We start from the raw sequence: 26,359 nt of genomic DNA on the forward strand, positions 1-26,359 counted from the left end.
AGATCGCCAACATGGAATTCTTTGGTTCTGACCTGGGCATTGTAATACCTGGCCACCTTCTGATGATAAGCAGCTATTCTGACAGCGGCATGTTCTCTACTTTCTTTAATCAAGCCGAGGTTAGCTTGGAGCTACACTGAATTGGTATCCTTATTGTATTCTTCGACTCTAAGGGAAGGGAGCCCAAATTTCACAAGGATGACTGCTTCGGTGCCGATCGTAAGATTGAAAGGAGTCTCGCCAGTTGGGAGCCTCTGAGTGGTATGATAAGCCCACAATACATGATGAAGCTCTTCTACCTAAGACCCTCCAGTCCAATCCATTCTGATCTTTAAGCCTTATAGAAGAGTTCTGTTAGTCACCTCCATCTCTCCATTCACTTGCAGGTGGCCCAGTGAGATAAAGCGGTGCTCTATTCCATATTCTCTACAGAATTCGTGAAGCTAGGCACCGTTAAACTGCCTACCATTGTCTGTGATGAGCACTCTAAGAAGGCCATAATGGCAGATGATAGACTTCCAGACAAAATCTTTTACTCTGGCCTCGGTTATGCGGGCTAGTGGCTCAGCTTCGATCCACTTTGTAAAGTAGTCGATGGCAACCAGAAGAAACTTACGTTGGCCAGATGCGAGAGGAAAAGAATCAAGAATATCCATCTCCTACTGAGCGAACGGCCACGGGGCACTGATGGGAGTCAGAAGTGCCACTGGTTGATGCTGAATATTGGAGATTCTTTGACACCGATCGTACTTCCTAATAAAGGCGCATGTATCTTGCTGCATAGTGGGCTAATAATAGCCCTGCCAGAGGATTTTATAAGAAAGGGACCTATCCCCCAAGTGGCTTCCATAAATTCTTTCGTGGACCTCCTATAAGGCATAATCAGCCTCAGATGGGTGCAAACATTTCAACAGAGGCAAGGAGAATGATCATCTGTACAACTTATCATCGTATAGAACATAACGAGTGGCTTGCTTCCTTAGCTTCTGAGCCTCCTTGTGGTCAGTGGGTAGTTTGCCTGACCTGCGTACTTGAGCAAGAAATCAATCCAGTAGGATTCCTCATCAACTTGTCAGACAATGAGAGGCTCATCAAGGCTCGAGACTTTTAGTACCTCAAAATAGGTCCTGTTCTCTAAGCCAGTGAGCAACAAGGCTGCTAGCTTCGATAGTGCATCTGCCCTGACGTTGTCTGTTGAGATTTGATGTCTCAAAATTCGATCTATACTGAGTCTACAGCAAGGTCCAAGATGACAGACAGAGTCCAACGAGCCCAAAAATAGCCTAAACGAAGTCCAAACGGTGAAGATACGCATAAAAGAAGGCTCAAAGTAGGTTGCACGGCCCATGAGGCGACAGAGACCGATGGAGGCTGGCGGCAGTGCAGTCGGGCCTGGCGGATGTGCGCACATGCGCAGGAGCATGTGACCCAGTCGAGCACATGCGTGGGCCAGCCCAGCATCCTATTGCAGTCCATCGTGGACCGTAGAGTGCTGGGTGGTCCATGGAGGCCGCATGGACCGATCACGTGGTCCAAAGATATTTGTGCATGATCCGATGGTTCAGATCGCGATCATGATCGAACTGTTGAAACTCAATTTGGATGTGATCAATCTTGATCTGAGACTGTAGTATGCGATCAAATGGCTCTGGTGCGAGCCGGTCATGATCGGACAGTCGTAGATGGTTCTAGAGTTGATTTGGACTTGATATTTCTAGTATAACACTATTTTGGAGATTTTGAAATCTATATAGCTTCGATTGACAAGACGTTTATTGTGTTGGATAGCTGATGACATTCTGAAGGTACAGAAAAATTTTAAGAGAACTTTTAAAAAGCTTTTATAAGAATTTTAAAATTTTTTGTTGAGAGACCTTATACAAGGGTTGAGTAGTGAGTTTCTCTTATATTGTTGTATTTTATTCTCTCATAGTGAAGCTTGCACACCTGGTAGAGCTAAGCTTGAGGTCGATCCATGTATTTGTATTATATTTTTTATTTTGTTTCTTCTTTCTTTTTGCTGTAATGGTGATATCAGATTCTCCACAATAATTGGTATCAGAGCAAGGTGGTATCAGAGTATAGGTTGCAATGGTGGTGATCGAGATAGAAGATGGAGAAGACAAGCACAATCAAGATAGAGATCAATTGGTTCAATGAAAAAAGTAATTTTTTCTTATAGCAAGCAAGGATGAAGGACGTGCTTATCCAACAAGGATTGATCGATGCTCTCTTATATGAGAAGAAGTTAGACACCATGGAGGAAAAGACCTGGGAGTGGTTATAGATGCAAACAGTGAGTACCATCTGCATGTATTTGACGGATAATGTGGTGATACATATATTTGACGAGACTTCTTCGACAGTGTTATGGTCGAAACTTGAGAAGTTGTATATGGTGAAATCTCTCACCAATACTCTCTTTCTCTAGAGACAGTTCTACCAGCTGTGGATGACTGAGGGACAGAGCATACAGGAGCATCTCAACTACTTTCAAAAAATCTTTACCGACCTCCTCAGCATTGGAGAGAAAGTTGAAGAAAAGATCAGAGTGCTGGTCTTGCTAGCATCACTTTTTTCTTCGTATGAGTCTTTGGTGATTGCTCTTCTAGTGGAGAAGAGCACCATCAAGATGAATGAGATCACCGCAGTGATTCTTCAGAATGAGATTCTCAGGTGGAAGAATCTGACTTTAACCTCAAGTGACAGCTCAGCTTTGATAGTTTTTAGAGGAGTAGGAGGTGGTAGATAGAGTGACAGGAGATCGTGATGAGGGTGGTTCAAGTCCAGGATGAGAGATTTGAGCAAGATCAGATGTTATCGATGTGATGAGTTAGGACATCTAACTAGAAATTACCCTCAACTCAAGGATCGAATGAGGGCTACTGCAACGACGATTAGTGGTGAGTCAGAGGATGATGTCCTGGAGATATCTGATGAGGTATCTACTTCTTTTCAGCAGTAGATTTTAGATTCTGCATATACCTATCATGTATATTGCAGAGAAGAGTAGTTTGACTCCCTGAAGAGCATTAAAGGCACTGTTTATCTATCGGATGGATCAAACTGTACGATCAAAGGCATCAGGATGGTCAGTTGGAGGATACATGATAGTGTAGTAAGAAGATTGGGGGAGGTCCGATACATATTCGATTTTATATGAAATCTTATCTCACTGAGTAGACTGGATTCAAGAGGCTATAGGACAGTAGCTGATAGAGAAATCTTAAAGGTCATACACGGTGATAGAGTTATTCTAGAGGAGAAGAAGAGGATGAGAGGATATTACTATCTGATGGGGAGTCCAGTGCGAGGTGGAGCTTTATGAGTCAGGAGGAGCCTAGAGCAAGATGGAGCTCTAGGTGGAGGTGGATCGGACACTAGATGGGAGACTCAGAAGGACGAGAGGTGACATCGCAGAGTGAAATTCTTATTGCTACAAGATACTTCTTGGAGCAGATTTTTGGTCAGAGTGAACACAATCCATGATGAAAGTGGGATTGAGCGACCTTGCTCGACTTTCATATTTGTCCATCTATGAAACAGTAGGCATGCCCCAAGGTGTGGGGGCGAGATGGATTACAGGCTCTCAAAGACAGGTGAAGATCGAATATCGAGTCGAGATGGAGATTGTTGAGATTTGATACCTCAAAATTTGATCCATACTGAGCCCACAATGAGGTCTAGAACGATAAATGAAGTCCAATGAGTCCAAAAATAGTCCAAATGGAGTCCAGATGGTGAAGATACGTGCAAAAGAAGGCTGGGAGTAGGTGGCACAGCCCATGAGATGGTGGAGGCCAGCGACGGCACAGTCGGACCCGATGAATGTGCGTGTGCAGGAGCGCAAGCCAGCCCAATGAGCATGCAGGCATCCAGGTCTAGTGCCCTATCGCGATCCATCGTGGACCGCAAGGTATTGGGTGGTCCATGGAGGCTACGTGGACCAATCACGCGGTCTATGCACGGTCCAGAGGTATTTTTACACAATCTGACGGTCCAGATCACATGCGGTCATGATCGAATGGCTGAAACTCAATCCGGATATGATCAGACTTGATCTGAGACTGTAGTATACGATCGAACGGCTCTGATGTGAGCTGATCATGATCGGATGACCATAGATGGTTCTAAGACTGATTTAGACTCGATATTTCTAGTGTAACACTATTTGAAGCTTCTGGAGCCTATATAGCTTTGATTGATGAGTCGTTTATTATGTTGAATAGCTGGTGACATCTTGAAGATAGAAAAAAACTTCAAGAGAGGTTTCAGAGAGCTTTTGTAAGGATTTAGGGGTTTCTTATTAAGAGACTCTTGTACAACTATTAAGTGATAAGTTCTTCTTGTATTGTTGTATTTTATTCTCTCATAGTGAAGCTTACGTGCCCCATGAAGGTAGACTTGAGACCAATCCATATATTTGTATTGTGTTTCTTATTTTATTTCTTCTTTCTTCCTGCTGCAATGTGTGGTACCGGATCCTGTACAATATTGTCTGCTCTGGGGACCTACTGGATGTCAAGACTCAAAAAGGGCAAGATTAAATCTTTTACCTTGTGAAGGTATTTCTTTATGTTCTCTCGAGCCTCGTATTTTCTTCAGATTTGTCCAACCGCCAGCTGAGAGTCACTGAAGACTCTAAGGTGTAGGGCCTCTACTTCTCTTGCCACTTTGAGGCCGACAATTAAAGTCTCATACTCTGCTTCATTATTAGTTGTCGGAAACTCAAAGCATAGACGTACCCTGCAACATCTCCTTCAAGACTGATCAAAATGAGCCCAGCCCTTGCCCCTGTTGCATTTGACAAGCCATCGACATGCAGCATCCATAGCTCCTCTAAGTCAGATCCCACTTCTGCCTCTTCACTTTTTGAGCCTTCTCCATTCCTCGAGCTCTGCTCATTTGGGATAGTGCATTTCAGTATGAAGTCTGCCAATACTTGAGCTTTAATAACGGATCTTGGACGATACTATACATCCAACTCAACCAACTTGAGAGCTCATTTTGCAATCCATCATGAGATATCCGAACAGTGGAGAACAGCCTTGATCGGCTGATCTATAAGCAACACTACAGTGTGAGCCTGGAAGTAAGGCCACAGCTTCCTCGCTGTGATAACCGATGCAAAGATTAGCTTCTCAAGCTTAGAGTATCTGGTCTCTGCATCGTGAAGGACTTTGCTAGTGTAGTATATGGGCTTCTGAACCCGTCCTTCCTCCTGAACAAGGATTGAGCTGATCGCCACTGGAGAGATGGTGACGTATAATAAGAACTCACTAGACTAAGGCTTCCAAAGTAATGATAGAGAGCTAAGATACTGCTTCAACTCTTCAAATACCTTCTGGCACTTGATAGTCCACTGGAAGTCTTTTGACTTTTTAAGAGTCTGAAAGAAAGGGAAGCACCTCTCAGCCGACCTAAAAATAAAGCAATTGAGCGAAGCGATCTTACCAATAAGACACTACACTTCTTTGATGGTCCTTGGTGGCATCATTTCAAGGATGGCCTTGATCTTCTCGGGGTTTGCTTCAATATCTCTTCATGAGATCATAAACCCAAGAAATTTGCCAGTGATAACTCTGAAGGCACACTTCACCGGATTCAGCTTCATTAGAAATTGATGGAGGGTGTCGAAAGTCTCTCGAAGGTCAATAACATGGTCTGGGGCAGCTCGACTCTTGACAAGCATGTCATCCATTTATGTTTCCATATTACGATCAAGCTGATCTTTGAAAATTTTATCTACCAACTGCTGATAGGTGGCCCCTACATTCTTTAGGCCAAAAGGCATCATCCTGTAACAATAATCCATGATCAGTAACAAAGACCATTTTCTCCTCGTCTTCAGGCGCTATCCAGATCTGGTTGTAATCGAAGAAGGCATCCATGAAGTTGAGGAGCTCATGTCTAGAAGTAGCATCCACCAGCTGGTCTATCCGAGGCAATGGATAGCTATCCTTAGGACAGACTTTGTTTAAGTCGATGAAATCGATGCACATGCACCATTTTCCATTCACCTTTTTGACCAGCACAATGTTCGCCAGCCAGTCGAAGTACATGACTTCCCTGATGAAGCCAGTCTTGAGCAGCTTATCCACTTCCTCGACTATGGCCCTCTAGCACTATGGGGCAAAGCTCTGTTTCTTTTGTTTTACTGGGTGGTGGGTCGGATCTATTCTCAGCTGATGGGATATCACTGCTGGATCTATACCGGGCATATCCACAGCCAACCAAACAAAGAGGTCTATATTCTCCTACAAAAGAGAAATTGGTCGACTCTTGGTCAACTCATCCAAGTGTAAGCCGATCTTGACCATTCGGTTGAGATCCTCCTTCCTCAAAGGAACATCTAGGAGATCCTTCGTTGGTTGGGCATGTTCCTCGATCAAATCATCTCGAGCATCCAGTCCTATTGAAAGCTCAGGCTGGATCTCTGCTTGGGTAGGTTAGCCATCTGCCTTGAAATTGGCAGCAAAATATTATTGGGCCATGGCATGATTGTCTTTGATTTGCCCCACTCCATTTTTGGTTGAAAACTTTACCATCAAGTGGTAACTCGTTACAACGGCCTTTAAAATCCACAAGCTCGGATGGCCAAGGATGTTGTAGGTCGAGGAAAGTTTGACTACCAAGAAGTTGACTTGGATTGTTGTCCTATGTGGTGGAGTACCCACGGTAAGGGAGAGCTTGATCATCCCTTCCGTAATCACTGAACTTTCGAAGAAATCCTGAATTAGAGTATTGAATCTACTTAACCGGTCCAATGTAAACCCCATTTGGATGAAGATAGAGTAGTACAAAATATCAATCGAGCTTCCATTATCAATAAAAATATGGTGTATATTATAATCAGTGATGTTTGCTATTACAACCACCGCATCATTATGCAGAGCAAGTACACCTTTCATATCCCGCTCGATGAAAATAATGGCATCTTCAGGCCTATCCTCGAACCATGGCCTTTTTGCTTCTGGGAGCTCCATCGATCTAGACGACCCCCTGTTAAATCATGTGAATTTCTCCTCGGATAGGTCGATCTTCCATTGCTGTCTGCTCCCCTACCACTTGTCTCCCCTACTGCACTGACGTTGGCTGTGGTTGGGGCAGAGGGAGCGGTTGCCAGGGCAAAGGAGGTGGCTGTTGAGCTCTCCAGGGTCGATGTTGAGGTGCCATCCTTTGGACAAAGTGATTCAGCCGCCTCTGCCTGACAAGCCTCTCGATTTCATCCCGAAGTTGCAGGAAATTTTCAGTGTCGTGACCATAGTCACGATGGTAGAAGCAGTATTTATTTGGATCACAGCGGTGCTTCGATTTCGTCCATATTTTTGAGGTTCCGACAGCTCGATTCGTACCTCCATCAAACCTCCCCTCTGAAAACAGTCAAAGGCATATAATTAGTGTAATGCCTAGGAGGTGAGGGTTGTCGATCCCTCCTCTGGAAACTTCGAGATCAACGATTTCGGGATCCTTCATTCTTTCACCTCTGGAATAGAGATCTGGAGCGCCAGCGATTCTCTCCTCTCACCTTGGAGGGCGCTCCTTATTCTGTCCTGCTGCAACAAAACTTGTAGGGATCTCCTCAACAAAGGCCTCCTCCATGCGGGCATACTTCTCCACACGGGCCAACATATCTGAGAAATCCTAGGGATAAATCTTCATCAATAATTTTTTCAAGTCATTCTTGAGTAGGCCATCCATCATCACGATCATCGCGACTAACTGTTCCAGATCACGGACCTCCAAGGTCACCGCATTAAAATGATTGACAGAAACATAGATCAACTCATCCTTCCTTCGTTTGATGGTGGGAGGTAGTCGGATCACTTTTGCTGTCATCGGCTACTGACAAAATGGTCGATGAATGCCCGACATAATTCTTCGAAAGAGTAGATGGATGCTGGCTTCAAACTCGAATATCACTATCAGACGGCCCCCTTGAGGGTAGGAAGAAACACTAGACAGAGGATAGCATCGGATGCTCCTTGGAGGAGCATCGCCATCTTGAAAGTCTCCACATGATCGACGGGGTCGGCAGTCCCATCGTAGACCTCTAGTTGGGGCAGCTTGAAGTGCTGAAAGAGTGGCTCCTGCACTATCCTCGGTGAAAAGAGCGACTCGCTATTAAACCCCTCATAGGGCTATGTCGAGAAATGGCTATTATTGAAAGCATTCTCAATCTTCTTTTCCATCTGCCTGCCAATCACCTGAAATCGTCTTTCAATATTGAGATCTTAGATGGTGCAGGCCTCGAAATGCTACAGAGAATGGCGACTAGGAATTGAATCGTACCCAGATCGTAGCCTAGGAGATCGCCGTCTGGCCGGTTGCTGGGCCCTGGGACGGCTCGATGAGTCTGTCTCTTCTTCAGGCTCTAAAAAGGGACACATGGCTCTGGCTGTAGCAGTGGCTGAGGAGCCGAGTGTGGAGCCAGATTTGGTGGTGGTGCTACGACAAGAAGCACCGATGGTGTCGTCGAGATAATCATGAGTTGCACCATTGAAGGGGGTGCAGGAGTAGCATGAGTAGGCTGTTGCTCCGTTGGGGGAGGCTCAAGAACAGTCTGGACCACTGGAACAGCAGTCATCAAGTTTTAGACCTGCTGAAAGTGCAGGTTGAATTGATTTGCCGTGACCAACACTAACTGGACTGGTGGAGTCTCGACATCGGTTGCTGTGCCCAACTATTGGCTTGGCTCTCCATCCAGCGAGAGGCGGTGGCATTGAAAAGTTGGGACGATGCTCGTTTTGAAGGTATAATGAAGATTACACCATTCCTCTATCTGTTACTGTACGATTCGGTCGAGGTCAGAGAGAAGACAAACGAGCCTTGCACAGAGATGCTAACACTGGAGTGACCTACAAAATAAATCCAAATTGAAGATTTTTGCTCTGATGAGGATCCTCCAATGCTCAAGTTAGGTTAGAGAATAAAGAAACAGTAATGAATTCTCTAAGAGAGATTACTTAACTTATATTGGTCTTCGAAGCTTTGATCTTTTATATAGAATGCCGTCGAACAGCTGGTCACACAGTTGTGAGATTGTGCAATCTCGAGATTGCAGGATATGCTATAACGGGTAAGACATTTTAACCCTCAATCGCTCCTGTGAGATTAGGAGAGTTGGTTATGCCTGAGTCTATCTACTCGGAGCGGACAGCTGTCGCATACATCAAAAAGTTAGTCGGCTGTGATAACAGGGGCAGCCTACGTGTTAAGATATTGGTCAGCTGAGGCAACGGGAATAACCTACATGTCGGACTGACTGTACGGTAGATCAGACGCAAGTAGCTCTGCTCTGTATATGGTTCTGCATGTCTCAGCTCTGCTCTTGGGTCAGCGATCCTGATGATAACTGGAAGACCTGAGATATCCCATGCTTAGCACGCTGATCTGAGATACTCACGGTAACCACCGTAACAGCCTATATAGTAGAGTTACTCCCATGAAATAAACATTCATTTCTATAAGCTAAATCACATCTATTTAGATACTACACTATATACTCCAATGAGCCAAAACATATATGAGTTCTGAGCTAATTCTACAAAGAATTCTATATGATATTTACAAATACCAGCTGAACATAGTTTCATCATCATAATTGCAGAAATCGCACATATTGCTTTGGACTAAGGATGCCTTGTCGACAAGGTTTCAAGAGATTCTTGTCCATTATCTCTCCACCAAAATATTCTTAAGATTAAAGGGATTCTTTTCCATTTAACTCTCCATCAAAATATTCTAATTCTTGGGGGAGTGGGAGCCTTCCAAATCACAAAACCAGTCATCGGAACACTGACCATTTAGATCTTTAACAGCCTTAAGTTTCTTTTAAATTGACTTGCAACTTCTATTACACCACCAACAAAACATTGGGTTGAATATGAGCTTATGTGAGCTTGGATCATAAATTTTGGATTGAATATGAGTTGGACTAAGCTTGAGTCAAGCATTTTCTGACATGGATTCAGCTTGAGACCATCTTAGCCCTAGCTTAACCCATCTAAGAGGGCCTTAGTTCTTATGAGTTGCTGGCGACTAGAAAAGGTCAAGATCTTACCATGTATATGAGTTTAGACTTCACATACATATCAACCATTAGAAATAAGATATGTTTAGTTGCCAACACTTGTTATGAAGTAACATCACCTAACAAGATTTTAAATAACACATCATCCTTTTAAAACGGACCCTGGCTTAAATCATTGATTATTATAATGGTTACAATGGTCATTACTTAACCTCAAAAAAGAGTCATTTCAATTTCTTAAACCAAATATTAATTATCTAACTGTTACAATGGGTAAAGAATCTTTATTTTTGAATTCAACAATCGCTTGAAAAAAATTTGATGAAAAATTTTAAATTTTTGAAAAAAAATAGATGTTTGTTTAAAGAAAGATGCAAAGAAAAAAACATCCGTTATCTATGCTATAAAAGACCATTATAAAATTAACTAATGATATATTATAACGGCCAATACATTTTTTTCACTGTTATATATATAATATAACATAACGGGTTGGCACCAAACCTATAAAACAGCCGTTATAACGGTTAAATCAAGGTTAACTAAAACCTTGTTGAAATCTAATCAGGCTACTTAGATGGCATACGATAGCTCCCATTGACCTGGCTCTTTAGGTTAAGTTCTTGGGGGCTCTCGGCGGGTGATGGAAGTCCCACTCCAACCGCCATCTGGAATCGGAATATTCGCTTCCTCTACACGTTTTCGTTTTCCGCAAACGTCCACGCAATTAAAATCGGCATTGCTGTCCGAAGGATCTGTCGGGATTTGCCGTCTATCGTTCCCCAAATCTCGCCGGCTCCTCTTCGCTCGAAGTCCGACACTTCTCGAAGCTGTCGTCGATCTGATCGGGGACTCTCTGAAAAGGTTAGGGTTTATCTTGGATTAATCTCCGTTTTTTTTTTTTCTCTCTCTCTCTTCCTCTCCTTTTTTATTTCTTTGATGCATTACCAGTCTAATTTCTGTTCTTATTCTTGTTTTTGCCTCTTTTTGATGGGAACATCTTTGTGTTTGTCTGGAAATTTGGCTTGCGTTGTGGTTTTTGACCTATAGTATCAACCCTAGCTGGAAGTTTTCTATTGGCTCGTTTTTGATAATTTTGATTTGGGGGTCGTTTGGGTTTGGTTCGGTTTTGCTCTAATTGGGGCTTGTCGTTTTGTTTTTCTGGGCTGAAAGCTCTTGAAACGTGGTCCAGAAAATTTAATTAAATTTACGTTATGCAAGAGACGTCAAGATCGCATCTTTCGAGCTTTGATCATAATAGTGTTGGATGGATATTGGATATTTGGATGCCGTCGATGGTTTAGGTATTGGACATTGAACTTTATCTTTTCTTTCCGTGATCAAGATATAATTTTTGCAGCACGGGTTACATTGGTTTCTTTGCCTTTGCGGACCATTAGATGGTTTTTACAATGCCGAAAAGAAAAGGAGATGCATATAATTCCAAAGGAGTCATTTGGAAACTGGTGTAGATATATGTGGATTTGAAATAGGGGTTGTTTGTTAAGTATGAGGATCAAGTTTTCAATAATCCATCCAGTTTCGTACGATTGGTCTTGGTTGGATTTGTATCCTTGAATTTCATGTGGATCTATGAGGCAATGGAAATTCTTATAAAGTGAACATGGTTACAGTCATCGAGAAAGTATTCAGTACGACTGAATGGCAAAGATGGATTAGTACAGCTGATTTCAGGTAGTTGGAATAAGGTTATTGGTTATAAATTTATATTTATGGTGATTTACATAATCTTCGATGGAAGCATGAGCTTTGACATTACTAAGCTTCAACTTTTTGCCCAAGATGAGACAAGCTCCTTGGCTTGGATGGAGCTACGTTTAGATAACTTAAGATAAAGTTTCTTCTAGAAGTTTTACACATCTCAGAATGATCCATCAGGCTTCCTAAAGCACCAGATATTCTTCAGTACTTGAAATTGTGTGGAAAATGGATTCCATTGACTTCATCCACAGAAAATTCTTTCTTTTATTATCTTTCCAGTGATAGTAGGTGTTATGGCGATGAGTGCTTTAGATATCCTCCTCCAAGAAATCTTTAAACATCTTATTGTTTCTGATATAGTTTTAAGCATTTCATTTGCTTGCTGAGAAGCTGGTTGCTTATGTAACTGGATTAGTTTAGTTTGGTGGTGCATTTGAGTTTTCTCTTTGGAATCCATTTAGTGCATTGTATTATTCGTTGCTGCACATGAAAAATTGTCCCAGCCTTTTCTCTTTGAGAATGATTTGATGTTTACTGAAAAACACTGCTAAACTTTAAAATATATTTTCCATTGACATCCTCAATATGTTGCACATAATAATGTGTTAGTACATAGGAGCAACATGTATTTTAAACCTTTTTCCATTTCCCATATGGAACCTACTTTATTTCATTCTTTTGTTATATGTAGTGCATCTGCACTTGCTCCCTACTATGGAAACTATGTGTGTTCAAACATTTATTATCAGCAAGTGACAGAATTTATAGCGAAAACCAAAGGAAATACAAGCACAAATAGATGTTTTAATTCCTGGCCAAAGCAACATCAATCAAGTAAAGAGCTGCCATGAAACCTAGAAAGCCAGTCAGAAAGAGGTAAACCTACCTATTTGGTCACAATTAAGGCGCATTTGGTGAAAGATCAGCTCTCCAAATTACCTTTATATTTGATAAGAGTATAGATGAAGAAGAAAGATGACAAGTTTTGTTATAGACAAGGATTCATATCTCCTGGTACACCCCCGTACCATTCAAATACTGGTTTCATACAAGATGTGCTATGTCCCTTGTGTCTAACTGCGGTCTGCTGAACCAGATGATACCTCTGAGTCAATACAAGTAGATACAATGGCATCAATATGGTAAGGTATTGTGGTGATTTGAAACCTGAGGTATATGGAATTTTCAAAAGCCACTGAGATGTCCATACTGTATTGATCAGAAGTTATGTGAATGAAAAAAAAAGTTGTAATTGCAAAGATGGAAATGGCTTAAAGCTAAATGAGATGGTTGGGCAATGAGATTTCAATGTAATTGCAAAGATATGATAACCATTACACTATAAAGGTTATGCTTTAATAGTTTAATACATGTTCATATTGTATAGAGCCAAAAATCATTGTTGTGCTCTAACTGATTAGTCGAAGTACTCCTTGTTGATCAGAGTTTTGTCTGGTAGGATGCAACTCAATTTCAGATCCATTGAGGTAACAGAAAGCTTTTCTCAAGGCAGAAGGAAATGGTGGATTCTTGGGAGTTGAAATTGGGTCTGAGTTCATCAAACTTGGAAATTTCTCTCATATTTTTGAATATTTTCATTGCCAGAAGGGCTATTTATATTCTTTGGCAGTGGATTCTTCCTTGTGGTTTGTCTTCAAGTTCCTTTATGTTCTTCTCATTTTTTTTTTCTTTCCTTCAGCCCATTATGCCTGGTACATATCCCATCTGTCTTTTGGTTTTGTTTAAGTAAAATAAGTTATTTGCTATGGAAATTTTCTATATGCATTCCCTTACACTAAAATCTCAGTCATGTCTTCTTGGATTCATCACATTCAGATTTGCTCGAAGACTTGGTGAATCCAAAGTTTCAACTTTCAAGTATTTGCTTGTTCTTCATACTGTTCATTGTGCTTCTAGAATTCATTGTATTCTGACAATATCTTACTTTAATCCCTAAGAAAGTTGGGGCTGAAGAAGTATTTGATCTTAAACCCATTAGCTCTCTATCTATACAACATTTACAAAGGCTTTTCCAATAATTTGAATGCGAAGAAATTTAGTTACAATACATCTGCCCTGCTGGAATGATAATTCTCTCTGGGGTTATATGGCTGCATAAGAATGTTCGCATGCTTTCTTTATAGCCAGAGGCAGAATTGACCTGCAAACCTGAACTTCTATAAGCTAGCAAAAATTTTTGTGCAAGGTGTTCTTACCAAGGTTTTACGTCCCGGCGGAGAAGGGGGCATCCCGGTCGTCCCATCCCATTCTTGTGCGAAAACGGGATCAGGACAAGTTGGAACTCCGAAACCCATCTTTGCAAGAAGAGAAGAAAAAAGAGGAAAGAATGAAATGAAAGAAAGATGAAGAAAAGAAAAAAATGAAAAGAAAGAAGAAGAAAAATGAAAAAAAGAAAGGGAAAGAAAAAGGAAAGTAGAGAAAAAGGAAGAAAGAAAAAAAAGAAAGAAAAAAAAAGAAAGAAAAAGGGGAGAAAGATGGAAGATATCCACTGCGATGCATGATCAAGACTATTGTTGGGATGGAACGGGACAGTGGGGCATCCCGTTCCATGGGGAAACCAAGAGACCTTTGTCCCACGGGATTTAAGATCTTGGTTCTTACTAAATCTTAAAGAGTTTGTTGTTGCTTGACACAAGTGTCAATGGATTTGCTTCTGTGATTCTTCTATTCAAGTCTCCAAAATGGTCAACTCCTTTGAAATTTATAATGCTAAAAAAAGTTTGTTTGGTCATGCATTCATTCGTGGCCTAATTTCTAGTATTTTCTTATTTGTTTATCTATTTCTTTATGTATCTATGTATTTATTTATTTATTGTTTTGCATATTTATTTATTTATGTATTATTTGTTTTTTTGTTTGTCTATTTATTGATGTTTCTATTTGTTTATTTATTTACTTATGTATCTATTTATTCATGTATTTATTTATTTATGTATTTATTTATTTATCTATTTATTTATTCTATCATTGTTAAATCTAATTTCATGCTGTTCCTCACTTGTACACTCTCTGCAAAGAAAATATTATAGTGGTCCATAGATTAGATTTGATGAACCCATGTTTCATACCACTTTATAAAATCCATAGTAGTACTTCCACCACCGAGGGAGGGTGAGGAAAGTTCAATTAAATCATTACCATTTGAGCAACAAATGCAAAGATATGGCTTGAGCAAATTGTCATTCTCCTTATTCAAACCTAGCACCAACTCTAATAACTTGTTTGAACACCAAGGGCCACTTTATACTGTTAAATCCATGCAGGACTTGAGGGAGGAAATTCAATTGAATCATTACGATTTAAGCAACAAATGCGAAGATATGACTTGATCAAACTGTCATTCTCCTTATTCAAACCTAACACCAACTCTAATAATTTGTCTGAATACCAAGGGTCACTTTATACGGTTAAATCCATGCAGGATTTGATCTTGCATGGACATGCACTTGTGTAAAGATGCATAAGTATTTGGTTTTATATAGGCATGCATGAATACATACTCACCTTTTCATTTGACAGATCTTTTCTATGGTTATCGTTGTAGGTAGTTTTCAAGGTTTATTTCCTGCACATGGCTGATCCTGATGGTGAGAGTGAATATAAGTGGATAGAGCAGGTGAAATCTGGAGGGCCGGTTCCATGTCTTGAACCAGAAAACTGTCCAAATGGTTGGGCTACTCCACTGGGTCACAAGTTTATGGTAAGAGGCCCTGACTATCTCTCAAACAAGGTAAAAGTACCCGGTGGTGAATACCTTTTAAAGCCTCTTGGATTTGATTGGATCAAAGGTCCTACAAAAATTGGTGAGGTATTAAATCATCCAAATCATCGGGTTAGGAAAGCTATTGATGATGAAATTGCAAATGGCAACAACCCTTTTGTTTGGGCTTTCAATTTGCAGCTCCCAAGCAAGGATAACTACAGTGCAATTGCCTATTTTGTAGCACTTGAGCCTATACAAGATGGATCTCTCATGGATCAATTTTTGAAAGGTGATGACACATTTCGTAATTCAAGACTCAAATTGATTGCCAACATAGTCAAGGGGCCTTGGATAGTTAGAACAGCTGTGGGTGAGCAGGCTATCTGCATATTGGGGCGAGCTGTTTCTTGCAAGTATGTGTTTGGATCGAATTTCATCGAGGTAGATGTGGACATTGGAGCTTCAATGGTTGCCAATGCAATTGTCCACTTGGCATTTGGTTACGTCACAACACTAACAGTAGACCTAGCATTTCTTATTGAAAGTCAGACTGAATCAGAGCTCCCAGAACGAATTCTTGGAGCTGTAAGGTTTTCAGAACTTGATCCAGCTTCAGCTGGCCTGTATGAGCAGCCATCTGAAGAAAATTCAGGAAATCTTCAGACATCTCTTCCTACAAGATGGTGGAAATCAATTGGGCAGGGTTTTTCTCATTTGATAAACCCAGGCAATCAGGATGGCTCTACATCCACCCCAGACCAGTCAGAACATGTTAATGGCAGTTCTCATGGAGAAGATGGTGGTGAAAATATGGAGAAATAGTAAGTGAAATAGCACAAAATCACATTTCATGCCACCTTTATATTTGGTATTTTATGTCAGTGTAGATATAAAATGATTAGTTTAGTTGTTTTATGATTCTGAAATTGTTAACAGAAACCTAACTTACCAGAGTTCACTAGAGCATCCATGCTTCTTTCATGTATTCTTGGTAGGTCGCATACCCACTTAGCATTTACTAGAATGAAAATTGAAAACATATGTGATCCTTGAAATGAAAAGGAGGATCTCCATGATGGTAATTTTAACTAGTGACAATTTAGATCTATGTTAAGTTGCTTTCATATACTTGGAACTATGCGCGTTCCTTTTTCTCTTCTTTGTCCAACATAAGGAACACCAGACACCTTTCTACTTCTGCACATATTCTTTCAAAGCCATACTGTATAACAATTTCAAACAGTCTGAGAGGTTCACAAATTGGCCAGAGAAGAGTGGATAATTTATCTGAATGTTAAGTTAGATGCAGAGTTCCTGGCATCTGCATCTTTTCATGCCGATAAACACTGGTGATGCACTAGTCATTTTGGATATAATAACAAAGGAGAATACTCACTCACCACCAAAAAGGGAAAGAAAGAGATGAGTTAACTAACCCTTTTTGTATATTTAAAACACACAAAACCTTTTGTCAGAAAATTTCAAAAATTTTACAGCTTGGAAGTACTTTATTGTAAAGCTTACCTAGGAGTCCTTCCTGTATTTTCCTTTTAGATTGAAATAGGCACCATAGGGTCATGGACCTCCCCACTTCCACTCCATTCCATCAATTCCCCTGATCAAATCCTGTACGGAGTCCAAGCCTGTTATCCCATTAAATACATGTTCTGATTTATTTACATGTGCTTGTCCTGTTTGTGGTTGGTAATGGTATCTTTCGTTATTATGACTGGTCCTGTTAAATTATCTAGATGTCTTGTACAAATAGAATTCTCTAGATATTTAATAGTCTTCTTCTCTAGCAAGTCCAGAGGTTATTTCAACTTCAACCATGCATCTCTGTTCTATTGTGTTCTAATGCAACAGGATGCCTCTCTTTCAGCTTGCATGTTTCATAAAATCAAATGATATATTGTTTTGATAGTTCTCAAAAGGAGTCAATTGAGAGCCACATTGATTTCTGCAGTTGGTATATTATTGTAACTTTGTTATTCCTGTCCAATCTCACGTAGTTGTTCTATTCACAAATCACAATTGGTGTGGTCCTCATTAAATCATATTTTGCCAGTGATTGTCAAGTGATACATACGCAAGTAGTATGACCCTCATTGTCTTTTGCAAAAATCTGTAGTGAGTCTTAGATGGCTCTCGACACAATTTATCAATGTGTATAAGTTAAGCAGTTCTCTTACCACATGTGGCTTAATTTAAAGTGTTTATTCGCAAAATATCTGAAATTAATGACTATGGCATCCTCTACCATTTTTTAAATATCAGTGGCATGATTCTTTTTCTTCTGCAGATTCATTTATCGCTGGTCCTGAACTTCTGGAGATGGGAAATGACGTAAATATTATGCATTTAAAGAAGGGAGAGACCTAATTGTACAATTTATAATTAAAATTAGTACTTGTGTTTGATCATTTGAATCATTCATTGCTTTTAGCATTTGAGTCATTCATTGCTTTTATTTTTTTTAGATCATGTAATTGATAATCAAAAAGCTTAGACAGTTGCTATTTTGCTTTGTGAGCTTCATGTCTTCTAGTGCATTACTGGTTGGTATGTACATAGGATATCGAGATACAAAGTTGTGAAAGCAATGGTTGCTTTTCTTCATCACCGGTGGCTTTGTCTCTAACAAGAGTGATTATAACACAGTGCTGGAAAAATATTAGTTCAAAATATTATGAAGATTTAAAGGGAAATTGTTAAGCTACTATTGAAGCAATTTCTTCTTCGTGAATACCAAATATCTGAAAATTATGTCTACCTTTAATGATATTATTCTAATAAAGCATTTCAGAGATTTAAATATTTGTCCATTACAAAGACAATCTCCTATTAGACAGCTCTGTAATCCTGTGGTTATGGTTGGTGCTGTCTCCCCGTGCGGAGCATTTGGTGTTTTGGACTGAATCAAAATGATACCCTTGCCCTCCAAGGCGATTCTGTCATTACAGCCAAGTGAAAATGAAGGGTGTTTACTGTCGTTACAGATTATTGTAATTACTAATTGTTGTTGTTACATATTCCATTTGACGCAATATTTTACACTTCATTTTTTTTCCAAAAATTATCATGAATTAATGGGAACCTTTGAATTTATTGTATGAATCTAATAGCAACCAGGTTATTCCAACTTTAGGTTTGTCCAGTTCTATAGTCCATTCAGGTAGCTGCCTCAATCTTTTTGGGCAGAGGATGAGTGGTGACCTATTACATGTCACAGATTTGGAGTAATTTTTGAGTTAGAAGTGCTAATATAACACCAAATTCTCATATGGCTCCCTTCGAAGTTCCGATTCAACGACCGCTGCCGGCACAAAAATTCTTTCCCGTTGAAATCTCCATGTCCGTTGTGTAACTTTTTTCCTGTAACCCTATGCCTTGCTAAAAACGTTTCTAATTTTTAGCTGAAAATGACTTGTTTTGAGAAAAAGTATGGAATGTGTTTAGTTTTTCTTTATTTTCTTTTCCTATCCTCTTTAAAGTAAAAGACAGCATGCTAGATTAGTAGTCCTACAAGGATTCTTTTCTTGATAGATGCCTCCTACAGAAAATAACAAGGCTCTCCACCATTTTACTTAACAAAAAAAAAAAAAAAAAAAAAAAAACAGAGCTTTCAACCATATTTTTGTATGCAAAGATGTATACAGAATATAATCTATATAATAATAATAAAATAATATATAAATATTAAGAGTGACATTTTATATTGATATGTAAGATTATACTATAATCTTTCAAAGTGTCACATATTAAATTATATTTTTTATTTTTTTATATTTTTAAAAAAAATAAAATTATGAATAGTATGATCAAAAATAAAATATACTTTAAATTTATCTATATATATATAATAATAGCAAAGTGATATACGGATATTAAAAATAACGTTTTATTTTTTATTTTTTATATTTTTTTAAATAAAAAATATAAATATAAATAGTACGATAAAAAAATAAAAAATATTTTAATCTATCTATATAATAATAGTAAAGAGATATATGGGTACAGGAGATTTGCCACGTATCAAATTTTATTTTTTTATTTTTTTATATTTTTTAAATAAAAATATAAATATAAATAGTATGATAAAAAATAAAAAAATATTTTAATCTATCTATATAATAATAGTAAAGCGATATACGGATATTAGGGATGACATTCCGTATTAACACGTAAGATTATGGAATAATCTTCTACAACACCACATATCAAATTTTATTTTTTTATTTTTATATTTTTTAAAAATAAAAATAAAAATAATATGATAAAATTAAAAAATATTTTAAATTATTATATAATATTTTAAAAATAAAAAATATTTTATTTATTTATTTATATAATAATAATCGTAAAGCGATACATAAATATTTATCAAGTTTTACTGATCTGAGAAGTTATCTTTGAAAAGAAGTATTTTTAGAGATTATTTTTAATCTCGTAATGAAATTAATTGATGAAAATAATTTTTAATATAAAATATTATTTTTATTATCAATTAAATTTTTACAGTACGGAGGTTGAGTGCCGGTTACATCTGATTAGGACTCGTGATGCTCTCAGTCTACAGTCCCATGGGCTCCTGTGATGTAATATGCGGACAACCATTCTCTTGCCACGTGGTATAATAACAAGCGGGTCACGCCACCAACCCGTTCGGCACGAGCGTCGCGGCGTGCTTGTCCCGTAGGCGGACTGTCTGTCAGGCTGGAGGGATCCGATGCAAACGCTGCCGCACGGAGATTTCCCCGCCTCGCCACACCATCGAGCCATCGCCCCCATCGCATACTTCCAATCATTAGTCGAGTGACGCCCAACTCCAACTCCCACGCTGTCCTCTGCCCTGCCTCCCTCTTCCTCCTCCTGGCGACTTACCTAATCCACCCACCGCCCCATCCAACGCCTTATCTTCTTCACCCGAGTCATCAGTGATGAGCTCCTGTTGCTCTCCGGCAAAAAGATGCACGGATTCTCGACCGTCGACGGATTCTTGAACGGTACCCACCCCTCATACCTATTTCTATTCTCTTACGGAATTTTCATTCACGAGTTTAGGGTTTAGAGTTGGATTCTTGTTTTCTTTTTCTTTTTTTTTAATTGTATGATTTCTTGAACTTTTTTTTTTGTTGTTTTTTTTTTTTTTTGCGGGGGTTGGGGCAGTGAAGGAAGGAGTGGATGAGATGATAAAGTATTTGGCGAACGAACCCTCGATGGGGCTCTTCTTCGTCCAGCAGCATGCCCAGACCTCCATGCCCTACCTCCTCAACGTCAAGGTACTCCTGCTGCTGCTATTACTACTTATCCTGCTCTAATTCCCCTTGCTTTGTGATTTATAAGATTGTCTTCTTTTATTGTTTCGTCTGGTGATGTCCGTAACGATGTAATTCTTGAATTCGACTGGTTGTAATTGTATGCTTAGACAGAAAGCCTAGAGGGTTTCTAACTGATGTTGCCGAGCGCAATTATGTGAGGGTTTCTAACTGATGTTGTTGAGCGCAATTATGTGGGGGTTTCTAACTGATGTTGCTGAGTAATTGCGTTCTTGCATTTAAGAGATTGGGGATGTACGCTCAGGGTTTACATTTTAAACTACTTGTTGAGCTGATTAATGGTTATTAAGGCATAGTGATTGGGAAATTTAAGGAACAAGGATTAACTATTGGAAATGATTGGTCCTGGCAGAGAAGAAAGTTTGTGATACTACTTGGCATAGCAACTGCATTCTAGTAGGGGAAGTATACTTTGGTTGGTGCTTGAATGGATGATTATGGAATTGTTGGTGCTTGAATGGATGATTATGGAGTTGATCTTATTAACCATCATCATATGAATAGCCTGACTATTGTCATGTAGTATAATTGAATGACATCTGGAAGGTTTCTTTCAATTGACATTGTGGTCAAACATGAAAATTTTATATCACAAAAGATGAGAATTTACTGTCTTCTTTGAAATCTTGCAACAAAGACTTTTTTTTGAGTGATGAATTTCCACTGTGACTGACCTTAGGAGTGGTACTAACCCAAACAATTTTTCTGGCTATCAATGATCTGGATCTCATGCTAACCAAATTCATGTAGTAGTGCATCTGTGAAGCACCATGGACCCAAAATGCTATAACTTGTCATATTCATTTCTTGTATTATTCACAATGATATATCTTATCATATGTGTTTCACATGTTATATGTTATAGTAATATCGTATAACACTTTACTTATTTTCCTTTTTTTTAACATCTTACTACAGCATATTTTGGTTTCTGCTTGGTCCACATGATAAATTCCTATCATATTTCTTGAATTTGTTTTGTTTGTTGTTCATGTCTGATGAGCTCAATAGTTCATCCTGCAATTACCTTTCTGGATGTTCCTTGTATGTGTTGATGAACCATTGAATTCTTTACATGCTCATATGCTGACTACATTAGATTTATCTGTACTACATTTTATAAAATCTCAAGCCCATACCCATTAGAAATATAAGACAATGTGGTGATATCATTTAGGACAAAGTTGTGGAAGAGATTCATGAGGTAACCCTGCAAACTGAAGACATCGAGGATTCTATATGTGTGGTGAGGTCAATGACAGAATATGGGCTTCCTATTGCTGATGAGATGATTAAGGACATCAACAAGTCTCTACATATCATGTCAACATCCAAACCAAAGAGGGGGTATGACTCTGCTGCTGTCTTTCAGAAAAGCCTCATTTTGGTTAGTGTTTTTAATCTTTATTTCTTATAACAATAAAGAGACTATATGTGCAGATTACATGGACTGTTAAGAGTTTTTTGTCATCAGTCCGCAATGATTGTTTCCTGACACCGCTGTTTTTGACACTGTATCTGAACCTTCAAGTTGGGTAGATTTGATCATTTCAAGGAGATAATGTCCTCAACCTCAAAAGTGATTGCCTTCTGTCCATGGACATGCATTCTTTACCACATTATGATTAGTTGTCTGAAGATTAGGTATTGAATAATGAACACTGTAAGCTTGTAGTCATGCTGATGCACTAGTTTGTATTGATACTAGCTATTATGGGTTTGGTATTTCTTTGTGACTGCTGGCTGAGATACAGGCTGGTACCAGATTTATCAGCTCAAATGGTTTTTGGACATCTGTTACTAGCCGATGTGAGCTGGTATGAAGAGATCATTTGAGTCCTGTAAGGCTTAACCTAGTACCCTATTTAAATCTGAATTTTTCTCCATGAATTAGAAAGATATTTGGAGCAGTATGTGAATTTCTTTTCAGTTTTAACATCCGAAAAAGAATATAAGGGCAATGATGGCAAAATTGGTACCAACAGGCGTGCTGGCCGGTGACTGGTATGGGATGGTACTGGTTCATGCCATATTGAATCACAGTGTTTTGGAACCACGGGGAGGGAGAGGAGGAGGGGTAGACGGGGGGAGAAAGGGGGAGAGAGATGGGGGGGCTCACCTAGAGGTGGGATCGATCCATATAGAGGCTGGAGAGATGCTTGGAGGCATGGATCCACTGACCTACCAGCACCGGTTGGTCTCTCAGGTCCAGCAACTGTAGCCAGGGAAGGATGGGGAATGGAAGAAAGGCCTAAAGGAGGAGGCATACATTGGCTGGCTAGTGGAGGAACGAGAGAGGCAAGGGTTTCAAAGGGTCTACACGAGGGAAGAGTGAGGGAGGAGAGAGAGGGGGGGAGGGCTGGAGGAGGCAGCGAAGGGGCCAGAGGAGGGGGGATCCATGATGGGGCAACGATGATGGATGGGTTTTGAAGACTTTTGGAGGATGCAGGGGGGGTTGCTTCTCTTGCATGAGCTGCCAAGGGTGGGGACTGGCCTACTTGAATTGGAGGAGCCTTTTTAATTGGGTTCAGTCTGTTTGCCAAGCGGACAGGGTGAAGCATCCTAGTTCCCCATTGGTTCAATGCAACAAGCCCCGAACCACCCATTGTACGGCCAACCATGGTGAAGAGGGAAGGAATAATAATGAAACAAAAGAGAAAATAGGACACTTTAGCCTTTAGAAGGTTTGGAATCATGTGTACTAGAACTCCAATTTCTAAGCTTGGACGTCGGCAATCATCGTTGGCAACTGATGCCATGATGAATTGAGATTTGGCTTATATTTTTTCAGATGGAAAGCCAAAGAATTACTTAGGTGATTGAGATTTACAGATGTCTTGTTTGATATATAATAACTGAGGTATCAAAATATCGATCAACATGGTGAGTAGGGGATGGACTATTCCTTTATTCATCAATTTTAATATTCTGTGATTACAAAAAACATAATAAGATCAATAACAGAGAATAAAAATTCCAGCTACTATATTATATTGTATCAGCTGATATCACAAGATACATTAGTTTGTACAAGTACAAGCCAAGCATTTTCATGAATGCACCAATTTAAGACATGCTAGTATTTCAGCCAAGTTCATGGCTCAATAAAAACCATGATTAAAGGAAAATGAAGTTTTCTTACATTTAGAAAACACAATATAGTACTGTGATGATAAAGCTATAAGAAGTTGTTACAAAGTGGTTTCCATCAATGTTGAATAAGTTCTACTTAGGTGTATCATAGAGGCGGTGATTTTTAAGTAGCTTGTTAGGGTTATGTAATGATATTAAAAGACGAAGAACATCAACTTAATCGAACTTGAGGTCTACTTACAAGTGAAGTTGGCTTGAACCTATAGCATTTTCGCTACTTCAAACCAAACGATGCCTACCAAGGATTTAGGAGCAGGTGCTGTGACATGCCTGCACACACAGAATGGGTAGCTTGAACTTATCTGGCCAACAATGGCATAGCAAATTTTTAACTAGCATGGTGAATTTTTTTCTAATTATTTCTTGATTTTGTAAGCTCACTTCTGGAGCAGGTAGGCTACTTTAGATGCATTAAAATGTTCTTTTAATTTTATGTAGCCTTAATCAATTGAAATGTGTGTTAATGTAAACACATGACAAATCTTGGTAAACTTTCAAGTTAATACTGCTAAAAGACAAGTCATTGATACTTAATACATTATTGTAAACTTATCATAAAGTATCCTCACCTCAGTGGCACATCAACTGCCTGGTGGACTTGTAGATCTCCTCATCCATTACCAGGTTCATCTCACGTAACTAGCAAAGACAGCCATGAAGCATGATACTGGTGGGGTGATGTGTTGTCGTGGTACCAGTCATGAAACTACCTCATCCACTCCACTATGCTGTATACAAAGAATTTTGGGTTATTTTTGTATTTAAGATGTAGTTTTCAGCTTTAAGGTGTTGGGGAAGGGTTTTGATTGCAACCCAAATCCCTCAATTTGATTGTAGGTTCATGCTTGATGGTATGAGTCTGCTTTTCTTCTTGCAATGTAAATTACAGAGTAATCAAGCGAAAGCATGCCTCTTTTATTTGAAACCTAATTTGCTAATTGCTAAATCTTTCATGGGACTAAATATTCGGACTTGCATCCCTGCACATTAATATTTAGCTCACAGTTGCATAGGTAGAAAGTAATGACATTTTGAAACATTTACCTTCTTCCAATAGCTGATAAGTAGCTGTTATCAGGTTAATCCAAAACCCTAGTTGGGGGTTTGAGGCAGGTAGAGCTAGCTCAGGCACACAGTACACTCTCAATTATGACATTAGCAGTGGTCAGCAGAGTGGAGGAAGCAGCCGTGGTTATCTTTCAGCTGTTTTCAACTCAGCAAAGCAGAAGGCTGCTGGTTTCAGGCGGGGCCAACCTGGTACAGTGCCAAAAGGCCCCCAGAACGAGCAATTAGTGCCATCCTCAACTCGATCACCATCAGCGGTTAATATTGGTGCTCTCTCAAGGCTTCCAGATGCAGAAGGTGAGGAATTGCCTTTATCAAGCCCCGTCTCAGATGATCGACTTGATGAAGCAGATACTGTTGGTGAAAGTCTTTATGGTCATGATATGTCATCCATGATGGAAATATATGATAAGTTCAAATCTGAACGAGAAGCTAAATTGGAAGAATGGCTTCAAGAGCCTGAAGATCGCCATAGGTTCTCTGGGTCTGGTGATTGAATCCCATTCTAATTGTCACTGCATGTATGACAGTTTCTTCATATATTAATGTTTCCCTTCTGTATTTTCTTTTTATATTCTGATATAAAAATTTGTTTTATTTTTAATTCCAGTTCAGTATATAACAGATTTGAGCTGTATTTTATTTTATTATTTGCACTTTTCAATAAGGACATGCTGATTGAAATTTCAATTTTGTGCAACCCTGGTGAGGATGTTTCTGGACCTCACTCCATTTGTGCAGGTTGTGGATGAAGCATCATGGAAGAACCTATTTCACTCTGGTAATTTATCTGTTTATAGGATTGTTTTATTTCACGTATAAACTGACTTGAGCTACTTTGCAAAAGTTATCAATCAAGAGGTCATGAATGCTAACAAAACCATTTGATGGTATTTCGTGGCCAAGCCATTCTCACCTTTCATATGCATGTCATAATTTGAATCACATCGGGTGCTCGAGGAACTTAAAATTATTGTAGGTGCGGAATTATTAGCACCCATGCAGCAAAAAGCATGGCATGGAGGGTCGCAGGGCTAATTTCACCTGGACCTAGTTCCTGGGGTTCCAGAGCGTTTATGCGTAGAACGGTGGCCACCATTGGGTTTGGGTCTGCCACTCGCAAATTACAACCTAGGAGGAATTATCAATATATGAGGGTTTAGAACCTGCAAAACCCTCTCCGGGCCATAGAGGTGTTGCAAACTTCCACTTTCAAGACGAAAGGTAATAGAAACCCACCCTCGCGGCCAGGCTGCCATTATGTTTAATCCCTGTTAAAAAGTATACCACGAAATATCACGATATTTTACGAATGACTTGGTA

At 39.4% G+C, this 26,359-nt stretch overlaps 2 protein-coding genes across 5 annotated transcripts; both read left to right on the top strand.

Moving 5' to 3' along the window:
• Nucleotides 1–10,637: 10,637 nt before the first annotated feature.
• Nucleotides 10,638–18,098, top strand: LOC105054725 (protein ENHANCED DISEASE RESISTANCE 2-like). 3 transcript variants are annotated; one of them, XM_029267501.2, is made up of 3 exons: nucleotides 10,638–10,897; nucleotides 15,296–16,300; nucleotides 17,782–18,098. In XM_029267501.2, coding segments are annotated over exons 2-3 (954 nt in total). In that variant the 5' UTR covers nucleotides 10,638–10,897; nucleotides 15,296–15,347; the 3' UTR covers nucleotides 17,783–18,098. The 3 variants fall into 3 exon arrangements, with proteins under 3 accessions (XP_029123334.1, XP_029123333.1, XP_010934598.1); XM_010936296.4 differs by having other exon boundaries at nucleotides 10,646–10,897; nucleotides 15,321–16,300; XM_029267500.2 differs by lacking the exon at nucleotides 17,782–18,098 and having other exon boundaries at nucleotides 10,639–10,897; nucleotides 15,321–16,301.
• Nucleotides 18,099–20,144: 2,046 nt separating this feature from the next.
• LOC105054727 (uncharacterized) lies at nucleotides 20,145–25,726 on the top strand. Of its 2 annotated transcripts, none has more exons than XM_010936298.4 (4): nucleotides 20,145–20,485; nucleotides 20,649–20,761; nucleotides 21,996–22,165; nucleotides 25,050–25,726. In XM_010936298.4, the coding sequence occupies exons 1-4, from the start codon at nucleotides 20,449–20,451 to the stop codon at nucleotides 25,531–25,533; spliced, it is 804 nt and encodes a 267-aa protein (XP_010934600.1). In that variant the 5' UTR covers nucleotides 20,145–20,448; the 3' UTR covers nucleotides 25,534–25,726. The 2 variants fall into 2 exon arrangements, with proteins under 2 accessions (XP_010934600.1, XP_010934601.1); XM_010936299.4 differs by having other exon boundaries at nucleotides 20,467–20,485; nucleotides 20,654–20,761.
• Nucleotides 25,727–26,359: the final 633 nt, after the last annotated feature.

Source organism: Elaeis guineensis, chromosome 12, assembly GCF_000442705.2.
Source record: "Elaeis guineensis isolate ETL-2024a chromosome 12, EG11, whole genome shotgun sequence".
Lineage (NCBI taxonomy): Eukaryota > Viridiplantae > Streptophyta > Magnoliopsida > Arecales > Arecaceae > Elaeis > Elaeis guineensis.